Source organism: Cupressus sempervirens, chromosome 10 (genome assembly GCF_028749045.1).
Source record: "Cupressus sempervirens isolate cs-2001-9-10 chromosome 10, ASM2874904v1, whole genome shotgun sequence".
NCBI classification, from domain to species: domain Eukaryota; kingdom Viridiplantae; phylum Streptophyta; class Pinopsida; order Cupressales; family Cupressaceae; genus Cupressus; species Cupressus sempervirens.
The window spans coordinates 75,516,371-75,533,469 of record NC_143127.1 but is presented as its reverse complement, the minus strand read 5'-3'; the positions used below and the strand labels follow the sequence as shown (position 1 = coordinate 75,533,469).

The following is a 17,099-nucleotide window of genomic DNA, read 5'->3' as shown; positions in this document are numbered from 1 at the left end:
GCGAGCAAAATGTACTTCTTGTAAGGGCTACGCCTGGCAGAAATTTGCACCAACTTAAGTTTAACGCCAAAAACACATACTTTAATTGAATGATAGGGGATCACTTTTAATCATGCAAAACAGATTGTACTTCCATGTCTTGTTATGCTACATGGTTAAGGTACTTACAGAATAATTTGTTTTAAAGAATTTTCATTGAAGGTCGCATATACCTCTCATTTACATACGTGGAGCCCATTATTGTGAAGAGTCTAGCACGGCTAAATATTTTGTCAATCGATATTTTATATAGTTTTCTCAAATTTGTCCTACATAACTTGACAAATTCTGTTCCCCTGAATTTGTGGCTTTTGTCTTGAATTTCCACATCATGGCTGCGGCATACATCAGTAGTCCCAAGATATATGATACATCATATTAATATTTTATGACGGGTTCTTACAGAAAAGTGAGGAGGCTTCAACATTTACTTAAATGGTCCAAAAGACATTATTGATTTCCATCATTATAAACAATTTCCCCTTCCTTAACAGAAGGTGGACATATCATTAATCCCAAAATGAGATAACGACGGTAAAATGTGATGTCAAACTATCCGATTAAATGCACACCTAACACTGGTTAGATATTAAGAAGGGAAAACGTAGCTTATGTTGAGAAGTTCTTTGCGTCTCTGGCATCTTTCAAAACTCCGTGTATAAATATTTTATCATTAAGTAATTATGCTTATGCCAGAGTGCATGTAGAGGAAAAACTATCAAAGATGGCATATATAATATATAAAATAGCTCTCACGGTTAAAACGATTTAGCAAGCACATTTTGAATTAATAGTTCTACAAAAATAAAAAATTGATATTGAATGTCGAAGCGGTTCACCCGTTTTGCTTAGAACAAGCTGTGGTAGAAAAATCGGACGGAAGCTTGACTACATGAGAACTACTAGATTTTCTCTGAATGGCAAGCCCCAGCTCATAACCTAACGCTTTAGCCACAGGTATAGCCACTGCATTTCCAACTTGCATGTACCTATGCATAAACTTAAAAAATTAGAAATTTACAAAAACAAATCAGATTTTGGATACAAAGTTTTTAAGGTTCCAGTCATTAGGATATAAGGTTAATGTTTTAGATATTTAACAGGCATCCAGAGTTGACATACAGAAAGAAGCTCAAACGTACCTTTGTTTAACAGGACCAAGAAACCTGTAGTAATCAGGAAAACCTTGTATCCGTGCAACTTCACGAACTGTGAGAACTCGGTCCTGCTCTGGATGTAATATTGCCTGCAAGAAAATCGAAATTCAAAAGCAAAGACAAAAGACGATCTATTGAATGTCCTCAATTTTAAAACAAGCGACTAGCCTTATTTAAAGCCAAGATTTGAGAAGTAGACCTATATAGCTTTAAAGATGGAAGAAACAGACCTGAGTGCGAGGTTCTGGACTTGTCACAACAGTGCTCACGATTTCATCCCACCATAACCTTCCGAAAGGCCTGGAAATGATGATTAGTGAATAAAAATCACAAGTGGAGATTGTAAGCAAATTTCTCCAAGAAACTTATTATTGGAAAATAAAACTCATTGATCATCAGGCAGCAAGAAGTTGGCATTATATTTCAGCAGTTGATCTCGAGTTATTCTACCAGTTCAATCATATGTAATGCATATCAGAAATGCTCTTCACAATTATCTAAGAGATCATGACTGATCACACCATTCAAATCTGGAAAAGTCTCAGGTCAATTACACTCCAAGTGATTAGTCCATGAGTTGCTTATTGGTTGAGTTATTTGATATAAATATCAAAGGTAAGGCACTGTAGCTATGACTATCCTCACAGAGTTGGCCTGGTAAACCTTCTTGTTAATGTTGCTAAATTGTCTCCTATGTTGTTCCTTTTTCTATACATCAATTACAAGGTACCTTTGAATCTCGAGGGAACCTTTCATTGTTGAAAGAAAAGTACTAAATATGAAACACAACATTCAAAACTTTCTAACAAATTGTAAATATATTAGTGTAAAACCGGACTTTGCAGCAGGATTGGTTTGTACTTAAAAAACTTGCGTTGGAAAACTACAAAAATGCCATAGCCATGTCTGGCATGCATAATGTGGTGATGATTCCAACATTCATATAAATGAAGATGGTGGATATGTATTCGCTCAATTTCCTCAACCAAAGTGTACTCGACAAAATGCCATATCCTTCTGGTATGCCAACAATAGATATGTCAATATAGCTCTGAATTTGTGGATCAGATGCCAAAATTCATATAAATGAAGATGGTGGATATGTATTCGCTCAATTTCCTCAACCAAAGTGTACTCGACAAAATGCCATATCCTTCTGGTATGCCAACAATAGATATGTCAATATAGCTCTGAATTTGTGGATCAGATGCCAAACTGCATATGAGTATCAATTCTTCCAGAACTAGATTCTCTGACTTATTTGTCGCTTTGTTGTTTGTTTGCAGTGGGACCAATCCCAATCTTCTACATAGTACTATAAGTCATCCCATTTCTTGATGCACCAAAGTCTATCGAACAGGTGTGTAGCCTTTTGCCTAAAATTCTGACAGACATGAGGAAAGGGGCAGGTTCATCCTTTCCTTAAGATAAACTCACAAGATTTTCTTTTAGTGCCCTTGGATTGAACTCTTCACCTTTCGTACTGCGCCAAATGCTGTTTCTAATTTGTACTATGTTGGTTGTTTGTTTTGCTGGGGTATCATTGTTTCTGGTTGTCTCTTTCTCATTGGCTGTAGGATAACTTTGAGGCATGCCTTCATTAGTTCCGGCCATTTGAGCACTGGGTGATTGTAATGTCCCCATCTTTTTAGCCTCATTGTGGAATTCGGAGTTCTTAGCCTTTACATTCTCCAAAGGCTAAGTGGAGAAACAAGGAGAAATTGATTAAATTAGTTTCTTATAAAGTCATTAAATAAATTAAAATTAAAAAGGTGACTTTATAATTAATTAATTTAATTAAAAGTGACTAAAGTTAATTAAATAAATTAAAAGAATTTTCTAGGAGGAGGAATTAAATATTATTTTATTTCTTCTAGAAGGAGGTCCATCTATTGAAGGAAAAGAATAAATAGGGAGGGCAGCCTCATTGTTGAGCATCGAATGTGTTGCTTTCTACTTTTCCAGATAACTTGTGGAGCCAAGGGTTTCTATAGTTACTACATTGATCATTGGGAACAAACACTCCCATTGATTTGCATTACTGAGGTAGTGAAATATCTTTCGAAGGGTTGCGGGTGTTGGAGAAGACAAATCAATCTTTTCATTGTGCCAAATTTGTGGCCTAGGGCCAGATTTGTAGAGTAGCGAATAAGTTGGATATTGCTACAGTAACTCTACTACAACAATGCCGCTACAGTAATGCTGCTACAGTAACTTCCTACAATGACTTGCTATAGTGACGCTGCTACAGTGTCATCACTGCAGTGATTTGCTACAATGACTTGCTACAGTAAAACTCAAATTTTTGAAGCAATTCCAAGTTTCTATCTATTACATTTTGCATTATTTGAGAGTAGATATTTAGGGCATTGGTAGGGTTTTTAAAATCTGTCGTAATCTGATTTATATCATAATCTTGTCAAAAAGGATTAGAATATCATTGGAAATCATAGCAGGCGTTGCCCTGATGTCTTATGCATCTACAACATATTTTCTCATTTGTAACCAATGTTATATGTTTCAAAAAATACAAAAAAAAATTTGTTGTTGGTTGTTTGGAGTTTTGCAAGCATATCAATTAAAGTTTGGCATATATCTATATATATCCCTTGCTTGCAAAGTGTTTGACGAAATGCCAAACAACTGAATTAGTAAAGAATTTGGTTTTTGTTGAAGTTATAACTGGTTGGGGTTATTACATTGGTATCAGAGCTTTGATTCGGTCATCTTGGAGAGTTGAAGTTTCATATGTAGCCACAACAATGAGGTCACCTTAGGGTTTTCACTCATAGGATATCAAGATGAGCAAAATCAGTTTGAGAACATACCCGTAGAAGAAATGGGTGACAAGGGAGGAGAAGAGATGGCAAGAAATAAAGGAAAAGATGGCGGAGACAATGAAGAAAGAGAAGCACGAGAGTTCTTTAGACATTTGATAGTGGAGCAACAATGGATAGCTGAAGCTTTACGAAAACTTACTACAACAATACAAAAGATGAATCCACATATCAAACAAAACCAAGTCCTAGATGCTAATAGGAGTGTAGTACAAAAAGCTTCCTCTCGGACCATTCATAGGCCTACATGCTCTACCTTTCTCAGGAATAAACACAAAGATGATAATGTTGAAGGAGAGGCAATATTTGCAGATCATCTTATGGCAGCAAATGTTGAATGGAAATCATTGACACCAGAGGTTGGGGAACAGCTAAGCTTTGATAGATTTCTAACTCAAAGGAGAGAGCATTATAAGACAAGGCGAGATCAAAGACCAGGCGACCAAAACAAAGGTTTGAAGCATGCAACACACAAATTCTCATTACCTAAGTTTGATCATAGCAGGACGGTTACAACTCAATCTTGGACTCATAAGCTAGACACTTTCCAAAATCTTCAACCCATGATAGAGGAGAATGATTTTATGTCTTCTACTTCTAATAAGGTGCATAAAAATTTATATGTTGAATTTTATGGACATGCAAATCTGAATCAGGAAAATAGTATGACAGCCTTGGGTGATGAATTGTCTACATCATCCTTAAAAGAGGTTTTACAAGAGGTTATGGAAGTGACCGTGGGTGCTGGCACTCAAGATACCGGTACCATGAATGGAGATTGCATAAACACTTCTAATTTTTATGACATCAGTTATGAAACCTTGCATCCACAAGGGCCAAATGCTATCCTTGAGATGTCATATGCTAGTACTCAAGAAAGGGGTATTAATGACAACAATATATGATGCAGATTCATGCATTGATGAGTCTGATCCTTCAAATCAGACCTTAGCAAATGAGTTTGAAGATTCAATTGTTGGCATAGAGCCCCAAGATTGTGAGCTAGAGGAACATGCAGTTGAGTCATTTGTTGAAGGACATAGCAGCAGTACCTTGGATGCTGATGTGCGCATGGACGATAGCACACAACATAATGTGTTTAATTCAGATACATTTCAGTTGCGGAGTTTTCTTTGGAATGGGTAGTTACAAAGACCTCATCATTTGATTGAGTCACTTAAGGTGGATATGAAAGTTGATCCTCTACATAGTGGAGCAGCCTCTAATATTTTAATTACACATGCTGAAGGTAAATCTTTACAATGGCATGATATCATTACTGATTTGTTTGAGGATAATTGTGTTATGTACCACCATTTTCCATATAATGAAAACATCAACACTATGATAACATCCATTGATGGCAGCCTTACACCTATTGGTAAACCAAAAGATATCAATTATACAAGAGCTAGTTTAACATACTTTGGCATTAAAGAGGTGAAGAAGTTTAACGAAATGAATGATGAATGGTTGCAAAAAGCTAAAAATGTTAAATTGGTAGCTGCCAATGCAAGACATCTTCAAGAAGTGAAAGGAAAGGTCAATCTCCTCAACATAGCAAGGAAAAAGAGGATGGATAACATTAGAAGACTCTTATTTCAAAGAGAATGAATCTAAAAATGTACTTGGATCCAATGACAACAATGAAGTTAACGAGTCTGGTCAATTAAAGGATATGGTAAAGATTCTAAACATGAAGAAACAAGAATAGTTTGAGTGTTCTTTAGGTGTAACTAAAGTTTTTCATAGCTTGGAGACTCGGTTAAAGGTGGAGGATGAGATTATTGCAGCATTACCTCATCATGACATGATGCACAAACAAATTGAGGATTATATTTGGACAATTCAGAAAAAGTTAAATCCAAAGGGGGAATCAGCAGCACCCCTAGATAGAGAAATGCTTAATGATTTGAGTAGAAAAAAGTTATTTGCAGAGGGGCGCATGATGCAAACCATGATTGTTCATTAGGGTGTAAGGGGAAGATTGACTATGTAATGTGGGCATATAATGAGAATTCTAAATCTGAAAATCTAGATAAAAAATTTGATCAAGAAGGGTCTGAGCTAGTAGGATCAAAACATGAGGAAGAAAGGGCTGAAAGGGAAGAGTCAGTTCAGCTATAGGAAGCACGTCTCACTCACATACAGTGTGAGGGTTCCTTTAGGATGCATGGAGTTTTAGTTGGGTAGAAGATCAATATCTTGCTTTATACAGGAGCCACACATAACTTCATTGATGCTTGGTTGGTTGAGAGATGCAACATACAAATGGAGGTATTTGAGGGTATAAGAGTAAAGGTTACAAATGACTACACTCTTAGGTGCGACAGAAAGATTTCAAATCTGCCCATGCATTTGAATAGCTTTGATTTTAGTGCAGATTTTTATGTGGTAAACATGGAAAATGCTGATATGGTATTACGGATGACATGGCTTCATGACATAGATTGTGTTTTAATGCTAGTAGATGAGGAGCAGCAAAAACATGCTTTATCATCTAGACATACAACAATTGAGATCGTTTGTGTTAGTTTTTGTGTACAACAAATTGTGGAGGGATCATATTCCACATCTTGATATAGGTTTGGGTATTCTTAGCAAAGAGACCTTGCATATCAAGGAATTCAAGTGTGAGTTAGGTTCTAGAGAGCTGTTGTACTTATGATACATCATTATTACACAGTGAGTATGCATGGATCTAGACAAGGTCAAGGCAATCATTGAGCGGTCTACAACCGAGAGTCTCATACAACTTAGAGGAATTTTGGGCTCATGTGGTTTTTATTGTAGATTTGTTAATGGATATTCATGACATGCAACACCACTTTCTGATCTAACCAAGAAGGGGTATCTTAGGAAGTACATTGCAGGGCAGCAAAAGGGATGGGTTAAGTGGATATGTCTTTGTCAGTACTATGATAATACTACCTACCATCTTTCTATTCAAATGACACCATTTATGGTCTTGTATGGTTATGAGGCACCCAACTTTCTTAATTTGTTGATGAGTGATAGTAGAGTGCCTAGTGCTGGAGCTTTGCTGCAAGAAAATTAAGATATCATGAGGGCTCACAAGGAGAATATTCAGAGAGCACAGAACCAGAAGAAGCAATACACAGTTTAGAAAAGAGTTGAACATTCATTTGAGGTAGGAGACATTGTGTACTTGGTGTTACAACCTTATAGAGTTGAACATTCATTTGAGGTAGGAGACATTGTGTACTTGGTGTTACAACCTTATAGAGAGTCTACACTAAAGAAGAATGGTGCAGGAAAGCTGGAGCCATGATACTATGAACCCTTTAGAATCATTAGGCATGCGGGTGAGGTAGCTTATGAGTTGAAGTTACTAGTTGACAGTAAGGTCCATAATGTTTTTCATGTGTCACGCCTCAAGAAGGTGTAAGGAAATCGTGTGGTCACTTTCACAATTCTACCACCGTAAATGATGAGGGTAAGTTGATTCTGGTACCTGAGACTATATTGGATGTTAGGGAGAGATAGTTGAGGAGACAAGTTATCAGGGAATATTTGATCAAATGGAAGGACTTGCTAGTTGATGATGCTACTTGGGAAGGTGAGGAAATTTTGCGGCATCCAGAGTTGACATTGCTTGAGGACAAGCAATTTCAGGAGGGGCAGATTATAATGCCCCCATCTTTTTAGCCTCTTAGTGGAGTTCTTAGCCTTTACATTCTCCAAAGGCTAAGTGGAGAAATAAGGAGAAATTGACTAAATTAGTTTCTTATAAAGTCATTAAATAAATTAAAATTAAAAGGTGACTTTATAATTAATTAATTATATTAAAAGTGACCAAAGTTAATTAAATAAATTAAAAGGAATCTTCTAGAAGGAGGAATTAAATATTATTTTATTTCTTCTAGAAGGAGGTCGATCTATTGGAGGAAAAGAATAAATAGGGAGGGAAACCTCATTGTTGAGAATTGAATGTGTTGCTTTCTACTCTTCCGAATAACTTATGGAGCCAAGGGTTTCTGTAGTTGCTACATTGATCATTGAGAACAAACACTTCCATTGATTTGCATAACCAAGGTGGTGAAATATCTTCTAAAGGGTTGCGGGTGTTGGAGAAGAAAAATCAGTCTTTTCATTGTGCCAAATTTGTGGCCTAGGGCCAGATTTGTGGAGTAAGGAATAAGTTGGATATTGCTACAATATCGCTGTTACAGTAACGCCACTACAATAGCATTGCTACAGTAACTTTCTATAGTGACACTGCTACAATGACTTGCTATAGTGTCATCACTACAGTGATTTGCTACAGTAAAACTCAAATTTTTGAAGTAATTCCAAGTTTGTATCTATTACATTTTGCATTGTTTGAGAGTAGATATTTAGGGCTCTGGTAGGGTTTTTAAAATTTGTTGTAATCTGATTTATATTACAATCTTGTGAAAAAAGATTAGAATATCATTGAAAATCATAGCAGGCATTGCCCTAATGTCTTATTGTTGTAGATGCATATTTTCTCATTTGTAACCAATGCTATATGTTTCAAAAAATAGAAAAAAAGTATTTGTTGTTGGTTGTTTGGAGTTTTGCAAGCATATCAATTAAAGTTTGGCATATACTTATATATATCCCTTGCTTGCAAAGTGTTTAACAAAATGTCGAACAACTGAATTAGTAAAGAATTTGGTTTTTGTTGAAGTTATAACCGGTTGGGGTTATTACATTTCTGCACCATGCAAATGAAGATAGGAGGATTTTGCCGAGCATCAAAGGCATTTGTAACATCTGCGTTATAAATAAATAAAATATTAAAACTTTGTACATTAGACCAATTGATTTAGTATATCTCAAGGCCTATTTCTATTTTTAATTTATTCATAGCTGTTTTCCATATCATGTGTCGGCACTTAGTTTCTCCCTCTAGAGTTCTCCTCCAATGGGGTATATATGTTCGTCGGCTTGATTTGTTTAGGTATGCCACTTGGATTTTTTTATTACTCTGTGAATCCCAACTGGAGTTCTACTTGTTGCACCATTTTGGAAGTGAAAGACCTTCCCTATTTGGCTAGTGGCAATTTTGGTGGGTGTTACTCCACTCGAATCCAAAAAGGGTTGATTGAGCATACAATCGAAGGAATAACCAATTTAGCTCTCTGAGATGCCAAGAAGGAAGTTAGAGTGCAAAAACCCGGATACCCTTGCATACAAAGAACTTCAATAGGAACAAAACCTAAGTGCAGGAGGAGATACTCTTGGGTTGAGCAATTAAGAATCGAGCCCATCGAGAGGGAGCTTCCAGTCAGGAGGAAGTGTTCTGTCAGAAAAGAGTGTTCCATCGGTAGGAAATGTTCCGTTAGGAGGAAGTGTTTCGGTAAGAGGAAGCATCCCGTCAAGAGGGGGTGTCCCATCAAGAGGAAAAAAGGGCAACATAATGGCAATGGACAAACAAAAATTTCCTAGATTCATCGAGGATGGTTCAGAGGATCCCGCTCGGCACTATAAAACATGCATAGCCATATGGCAAGCTAACAGAGAGAATGATAAATGATTGGCTAAAAGCATTTTCAGCCATACTAAGAGGTATAGCCATGGACTGGTATGCAAATTTGGAGGTGTAAGAATTTTCCTTGGGGCAAAATTCACTGAAGAACTAAGAACTCAAACACAAGCATAACTGTAGACCAGAAAGGAGTATGATCAGAATAACAATGTATTCAATTCAATATGCATAAAAGTACACTAGAAGTGCCTGTATATAAAGGCCTTTGAGATGCATCTAGAATGCCTAAGAACCAACTACATGATAAGTCATACAACCAGACACGTGTCCACCAGATATGGGTTATCCTCCATTAAGCACGGAAGTAAGTGCAATGATGAGAGGATAAGCCTACAAAGGTGTAGCACACAAATTAGTGTTGTAGACAACATGTGCTAAAAAGGGAGTGCGAATAACTGTGTTGTCTACATGACAATTCAGTGAATGATGCAAACTCCAGTGTTATAGACACCATGTGCTGAATTAGAGTTGCGTACTTCTGTGTTGTCAACATAACTCAAAAAGGTACACAAACTCCTAAGTGTCTCACAAAATAAATAATAAAATAATGCATTAGCCTAAGTGAACTTAAGAAAGTGTAAATAGTAAATACATATTTCCACCAACACCCCCCCTTAAGTGCAACTTAGGGGAATGCCCTTAAGCTTACGAAAACTAGGATGAAATGCAAGATAGGTCCCGACTACTAGGCCATGTTAGGTACCCATGTACATAATGAAGATGCAATCTCTCATAAATTAGAGAAAGAGAGAAAACCTCATAGGAAAAAACCTCCCCCAAAAAGAGAGATAAAAGGGATGCATGGATGGATGGAGTAATCAAGACACCCCCATTACAACATACATCCAGTATATACAATAATGAAGAATGAAAGGAACAAGACCTCATAAGAGGAAAAGGTCCCCCCTTTAAGAAAAAAGAGGAAGAGAGACAAGGTAGTCTCCCATCCCCCCCAAAATGAAGAATGCCGACTAGTCATTGCTGCTCCAAGGAAGAAGCTGGTCCAAGAATGTAGAATGATGTTCCTCCACTTTGGAAGAAACAAAGGCAAAGGTACAATCCGAAAGATGTATGGTGGCCGTGAAACCTGCTCAAGTGTCCTTGTGTTGGTTCTAATGGTCACCCCTTCCAATGATGCTGAAAAGAATAAGTGCAAATCTAGCAAAGATGTCTGTTGAACTTGTTCCAATGAGCCATCTATCTCCTCAACTAATAAAGAGACCTCCGACAACTGTTGTTTATAAGGATTCACGATCACGTCAATCTGTAAAGATCGATCATGTAGAGAATGGACATGAGGGTCAGAGTGAGCCCTCACACAAACTATAGAAGGATCATCTTTATCAAAGAGATGTAAATCATCAAGGCTGTCCCCCAAATCTGCGGTTTGTGACTCCACGAACAAACCTGTAATGTCTGCCATGTAGTCATCAACTGTTGCTGGTGTTGGAAGACAACATGTACCCTGCTGTGCTGGACCTATCACTGTGGCAATGCATGCATATGGACTATACCAATGCCGTGACCTCTCACTACAACTGTTGAAAGAACCTATTGAAGCACTATCGCTGGTGTCACTATCAATTATCACAGTGTATGAAGTGCAAAGAGGAGTAGAGGATAAGCTGGGTGAACTTTCCTCAAAGTGGACATCCTTTTCCACAAAGATCTCATGAGTCTCTGGATCCATAAGTCTATAAGCTTTAGCATTGTCTTCATAATTAATGAAAGTACAAGGCCTAGGTGTTGGTGCCTTGCATCCCCTGGAAGATAGGTTTGCCCATGCTGGACAACCAAAGACTCTAAAGTGGCTCACAACTGGTTTTCTGCCACACCATGCCTCAAAATGAGTCTTCCCGTCAAAGGCAGTATGAGGAGACCTATTAAGTATGTGAGTAGCACTGCTAATGGCTTCAACTTCAAGTGTTGGATCAAGAGACTTGGCTTTTATCATGCAACTTGCCATGGTCTTGAGAGTCCCAATCCTCACTGCTGCAACATTTGTCTTATGCGGACTGAATGCTAGTGGATTCTGAAGATCAATTCCTTCAAGTTTGCAAAAGTCTCTAAGTCTTCTATTCACATATCTGCTTTTGTTGTCCATCCGTAGAACCTTGGTGGCTTTCCTTGATTTGTGTTCAACATGACTCTTAAAGACTTGAAGTTTATCAACCACTTCATTCTTATGATGAAGGAAGTAGACCCATGTGAAGTGTGAAAAGTCATCAACAAAGGTACGGATATAGCGGCCTTGGCTGACTGATGTCACTACAAAAGGTCTTGCTAAAACCATGTGAACCAACTGGAGAACCACTGGTGCTCGTGAAGACTTCCCTTTATCATACTCCTCCTTGAGATGCATATCCACTGAACATGATGAACACTCACCCTTAGAAAAGTTGATGTTAGGTAGACCTTTGACCATGTGTGTTGAGAAAAGTTGTTGAAGATAGCGGAAGGCAAGATGACCAAATCGCTCATGCCATAGTTTGGTTTGTGAAGTAGAGTGAGTCAACAAGGCTTGAGAAGGAGACTTAGGCACAAAGTGGGAGAAGGAATAAAGCCTCTTGTCATGATTGACTTTCCCCATTGCAACCAATGAATCATTTTTAAAACTGTGCACCATCACTGAATCTGGAAGGAACTCAACTTTATGACCATCTCCAAGGTGAGTGATTTGGTAAACCAAGAGGAGATTGGAGCTAAGGTTTGGAACATGGAGAACTTCTTTGAATTCCCCATTGTCCATTTCCACATGTCCTTTCCCTTCAACTTCCATTTTGGTATCATCTCCCATGAAGATGTGTGATACCTGTGACTGCTTCAATGAAGAAAAGTCTCCCTTTGAAGAACCCATATGATAGGAGGCACCTGAGTCAAGTATCCATTCCGAAGAAGAACTTGTGTTTGCCATAAGTGCTTGCCCTTTTCCCTTTGAAGAGGTTGGAGTTGAATCCTTGAAAGTACCTAGCACTTGAATTTTGTTTTTCTTGAGTAGGTTTTCCAACTCATCGATTCTTTTAGTCTTGTAATGATGCTCATCATGATTCGGCTTTTTGCAATAGGCACAAAAAAGTGTCCTTGTCATTACTTCCCTTCTTGTTGGAAGAAGAACTGCCTTGTTGTGAGGAGGATTGATGTGTCTCAGACTATGATTTCTGTTTCCACTACTTCTTCTTGCTGTTGTTTATTCCTCTTTGACTTGACTGGTTCTCATCACTAGCCACCAAGGCTTTGGTCTTTGATGTTGTGTGAAGTCCCAAATCTATCAAGTAAGATTGTTCAACAATCAACATCTCTGCAAAAACATCACATGTAGGCTTCTGGTAAGCATTTCCCATGGTCAAATTGTGAGTATTGTAACTTGAAACAAATGAAGCATACTCTGAAGGTAGCCTCTTCAGGATGTGATGAATCAACTTTTCATCCTTCATGGGATTTCCATAGTCTTTAAGTAGTGCCCTAAACTCATTGGCTTTGTTGATGTAATCTTGAATTGTGTCAAAGTTCTTTAGATCCAAGAGAAGTAGATCGTCCTCAATCTGAAATCCCTTTTCCTCATCCACCTTACCATACAATGATTCAAGTTTGTCTCAAGCAGGTTTGGATTCCTTGAAACTGGCAATGTGAAAGGAGAGATCTCTATGTACACAACTCCTTATAATTCCTAAAGCTTGTTGGTCTTGTTTTTGCCAATCAATGAGTTCTTTAGTATCAGTAGGTTTGGTAATTGTACAATCAACATAAAGACTATAACCTTCTTCCATTAATCTACTTCATGCAATATCTTTCCATGTAGAATAATTATGTGAAGTTAGAAGCGGACATTTAGGTGAACCCATGATGCAGAAATGAAAAGAGCACAGAAAAGAGACAAGAACACAATACGCATCCCCCCTTTTCACTCAATCAAAAGATCCCCTCCAAAAAAGATGCTTTTAGCACTTTATATGTAGTGCATGTACAATAGGCCACTTGTCAAAATGTACAAAGCGGACTTCTGATTTTTTCTTTTTACAACTGCCTTTAAGGCTCAAATTTGACATTAAGCACTGTAGCTAAAATATACAACAATTCTGAAAAGTAATCAAAACATTACAATGTAGAAAAAGCCCTAGTTCTGAAAGTGATATTTTCATCCACACAACTCTAGAATCTGATTGCAGATTTGGAAAGTAGATGAAAAATAACGCACTTTCAAAAAAATGGAACCTATTTTTGTGTCCAGATGAGCCCATACGAAGTGTTTGAAGTTTCAAAATGCAGGATTGAATAGGTATAGTCATCAAAAAATGCAATTTCTGAAAAATCCTTGCACCAAAACCAAAAAAGAACACCACCACTAGAAAGTTTAGGAAATTCTACACAAAATAATAAAAAATCGCACTTGAATTGAAGTCTGGATGACCAAGTTATGGGCTCTCAAAGTCAGGCTGCCAAATCAAAAATGCATCTGAAGAAGGGTTTGGAAGGAAAACTGTGTGCTTAAATTTGACAGTCAAATGTCTGTTGCAGCAGTTATAAAATGCCTGTTTTTGACAATTAGACGGCCATCAAATTTTACCTCGTGTCTAGCTAACGTTAGCGAAAAAGGTCCGCCTAGGTGACATTGTAGTACAGATTTTTGATGTGGCACAAATACCATCGTACGCATTGGAGTGATCGACGGATGAGGTGGCGCTATACGCTGACCAGACGGTTGACGTATCGGGTGACTGTCGTAATTTGTAGACATGGCCCACTGACTCACTCGATGTCGTGGTGTCTACGTGTGAGTTGACTGGGTCCGCATAGCCAATAATGGTCTTACCGCGTGGCATAGGTAGTGTTGAGCTAGAGTCTGCATGTTAAAGCATTGCAAAAACACCTTGCCAGAAAACTTTTAAATTGCATCGGTCATTAGGATCGCAGGCCAGAGAACAGTTTGCAGTCGCCGGAATAGTAATTTACAGCAATCGAAATCATGGGTTTAATCCCACGTGGCTTGTGGGATAAAGCACAATGGAGTATAAAACAACAAGCGGGCATTGTAAAATAAAAACAGCCAGTGTATGTTTGATTCGGCCGGTCCAATGTATCTGTCCACTATGGTCAGAAAGTATTGCGCGTCAATGGTAAGTTGTTTGGAAATTGGTGTTGAAGCCCGCTGGAAAATGGTACAGTCCGATCCTAATTGAATAAATGGAATAAGGAATATTCCCTCCGAATTGCAGGGCTGGGGTGTGACTGCCCAGTTCTGCAAATTTTTTTCTCCGCTAGCCCTACTAGGCAAAAGAATTTTCGAAAATTTGCAATCTTCGAAAAATGTAGAGAATTTAACAGATCCGAATTAAATGAAATTGTAGATCTAAAATATCATACTTTGGGCTAGGGTAGCCGAATTTATAGTCGTTTTGCACTTAATCAATGTTCTCGATGCAATGGCGAGATCCGTTTTGGCTCTAGACGCTTCCAATTTTTGCGATTCTTTGGATTCGGGCCGAGGTGCTAAAGCAACAATGGTCTCAAATAGCTATGTGAAAAGAAAATCTCCAAGCTTTGATACCATGTAAGAATTTGCCTTAGGGCAAAATTCACCCAAGAACTAAGAACTCAAACACAAGCACAACTGTAGACCAAAAAGGAGTATGATCAAAATAACAATGTATTTGATTCAATATGCATAAAAGTTCACTAGGAGTGCTTGTATATAAAGGCCTTTGAGATGCATCTAGAATGCCTAAGAATCAACTACATGATAAGTCATACAACCAGGCACATATCCACTAGATATGGATTATCCTTCATTAAGCACGAAAGTAAGTGCGATGATGAGAGGATAAGCCTACAAAGGTGTAGCATGCAAATCAATGTTATAGACAACATGTGCTAAAAAGGGAGTGCGAATAACTGTGTTGTCTACATGACAACTCAGTGAATGATGCAAACTCCAGTGTTGTAGACATCGTGTGCTGAATTAGAGTTGCGTACTTTTGTGTTGTCAATAAGACAACTCAAAAAGTTACACAAACTCCTAAGTGTCTTACAAAATAAATAATAAAATAATGCATTAACCTAAGTAAACTTAAGTGTAAATCGTAAATACGTATTTACACCAATAGGAGGCAAGCAAGAAGAACACACGGAATAATCTCCGCACAACCTTTGAAGAAGAATTCAGACTCCTGAGGGACGGTGATGAAATAGTGATAGAGATTTATAATATAGGACAAGGAAAGAATGAATTGGTTAAAGCCTATAGTAGAAGGCTAAAGGAATTGATAGGAAAACTTGACAACAAGCCCACAGATAGACTGAAGAAAAGGTGGTTCATTTAAGGACTGACACCGTCTCTAAGGCAAAAAATGAAAATAGTTCCACCATCAACCTTTGTGGATACATGTACTTGCGCAATGAACATTGAAAATGAGAAGAAAACCTCCAAGGAAAGAAGGCATGGAAGTGCGAGTGAAAGTGAGGATGAATCCAAAACCATCCAGGCCTTGAGAAAGGAAATGAGGCAATTAATGAAGGAGGTAACAGGAAGTAAGTGTTGTCACAAAAGTTTGCACCCTTGTCCAAAGTTTTTACCTAAGGAAAACTTTGTGAAACGTGGAAATGATCTCCAAGTGTGGGACTTGCACTCTGAGGTCGAATCTCCAGAGAAGGCTGGTTTCCTTATTATCAAGGTGCACCTAAACTACTGCTTCAGAGGGAAAGGAAGAAGGAGAATTGAAATTAAAAATCAGCAAGGGAAAGGGAGGTGATGCACCGAGATAGAATAGTGGTTACGACTCTGCCCATGTATGCACAACACATCAATGAAAAGTCCAGAATACACTAGTCTCGACTCTATTCTATCTCCAAGAATCCACCTGTAGGTTTGGAACTAGTTGAAGCGCTGAAAGGAAAAAAAATCTTCACTCATACAACAACTATCAGCAGTTTGGACACAACATACAAACCTTGAAAACTAGAGAGAAATACCCACTAAAAGGAAAGATACATGCACGTTTGACTGGAATCTTTTCATCATTCTGTCAATGTCATTATCTCTAACATTCTCCAACTTTGATATGTAGCATTGAGTCACCATCTTTATTGCGCACTCATTGCTATCCCAATTTATTACTCTAGGAAACTTCCTTGTAGCATAGAAAAACAAATGAGTTAGTAGGGACTCAAATCTAAAAACTGCGCTCTTTGTTTTCTTCACTTTAGCAATGTTATCCAACATTTGTAGTCTGATAATCTCACATAGATTAAATTTTCTCCCTTGTGCTGCCATCACATAAGCCGCATGTAAAAATCCAGCTGGTATCGAGTTAACCCTTGATCCATGGTTGAACTTGTACCCTAATATCTTGCTTAATAGCTTTACTCCTTTGTTTGAATGGAGTCTACCTTCATGTTTCTTCCATCAAACCTACTATTTAGGTTTGTCTCAACCATCTTTCTTACTTTCTTCTCATTGACAGGGTTCCATCCTTCATTACTTAATCTTGTGACCTTATGAATTAGGTAATTGTCAATAACTATCTGTGCATCACC

General features: G+C 37.9%; 1 protein-coding gene across 6 annotated transcripts in view; it reads right to left on the bottom strand.

Moving 5' to 3' along the window:
- Nucleotides 1-267: 267 nt before the first annotated feature.
- LOC149532657 (DNA (cytosine-5)-methyltransferase CMT3-like) overlaps nucleotides 268-17,099 on the bottom strand; it is a 323,016-nt gene continuing 306,184 nt past the window's right edge. For all 6 annotated transcript variants that reach the window (XM_089807362.1, XM_089807358.1, XM_089807363.1 and 3 more), the window contains 3 exons: nucleotides 1,427-1,496; nucleotides 1,182-1,285; nucleotides 268-1,028 (listed from right to left, as the gene is read on the bottom strand). In XM_089807362.1, coding sequence (XP_089663488.1) covers nucleotides 875-1,028; nucleotides 1,182-1,285; nucleotides 1,427-1,496 — 328 coding nt within the window. In that variant the 3' untranslated portion in view covers nucleotides 268-874. The remainder of the gene's footprint in view (nucleotides 1,029-1,181; nucleotides 1,286-1,426; nucleotides 1,497-17,099) is intronic.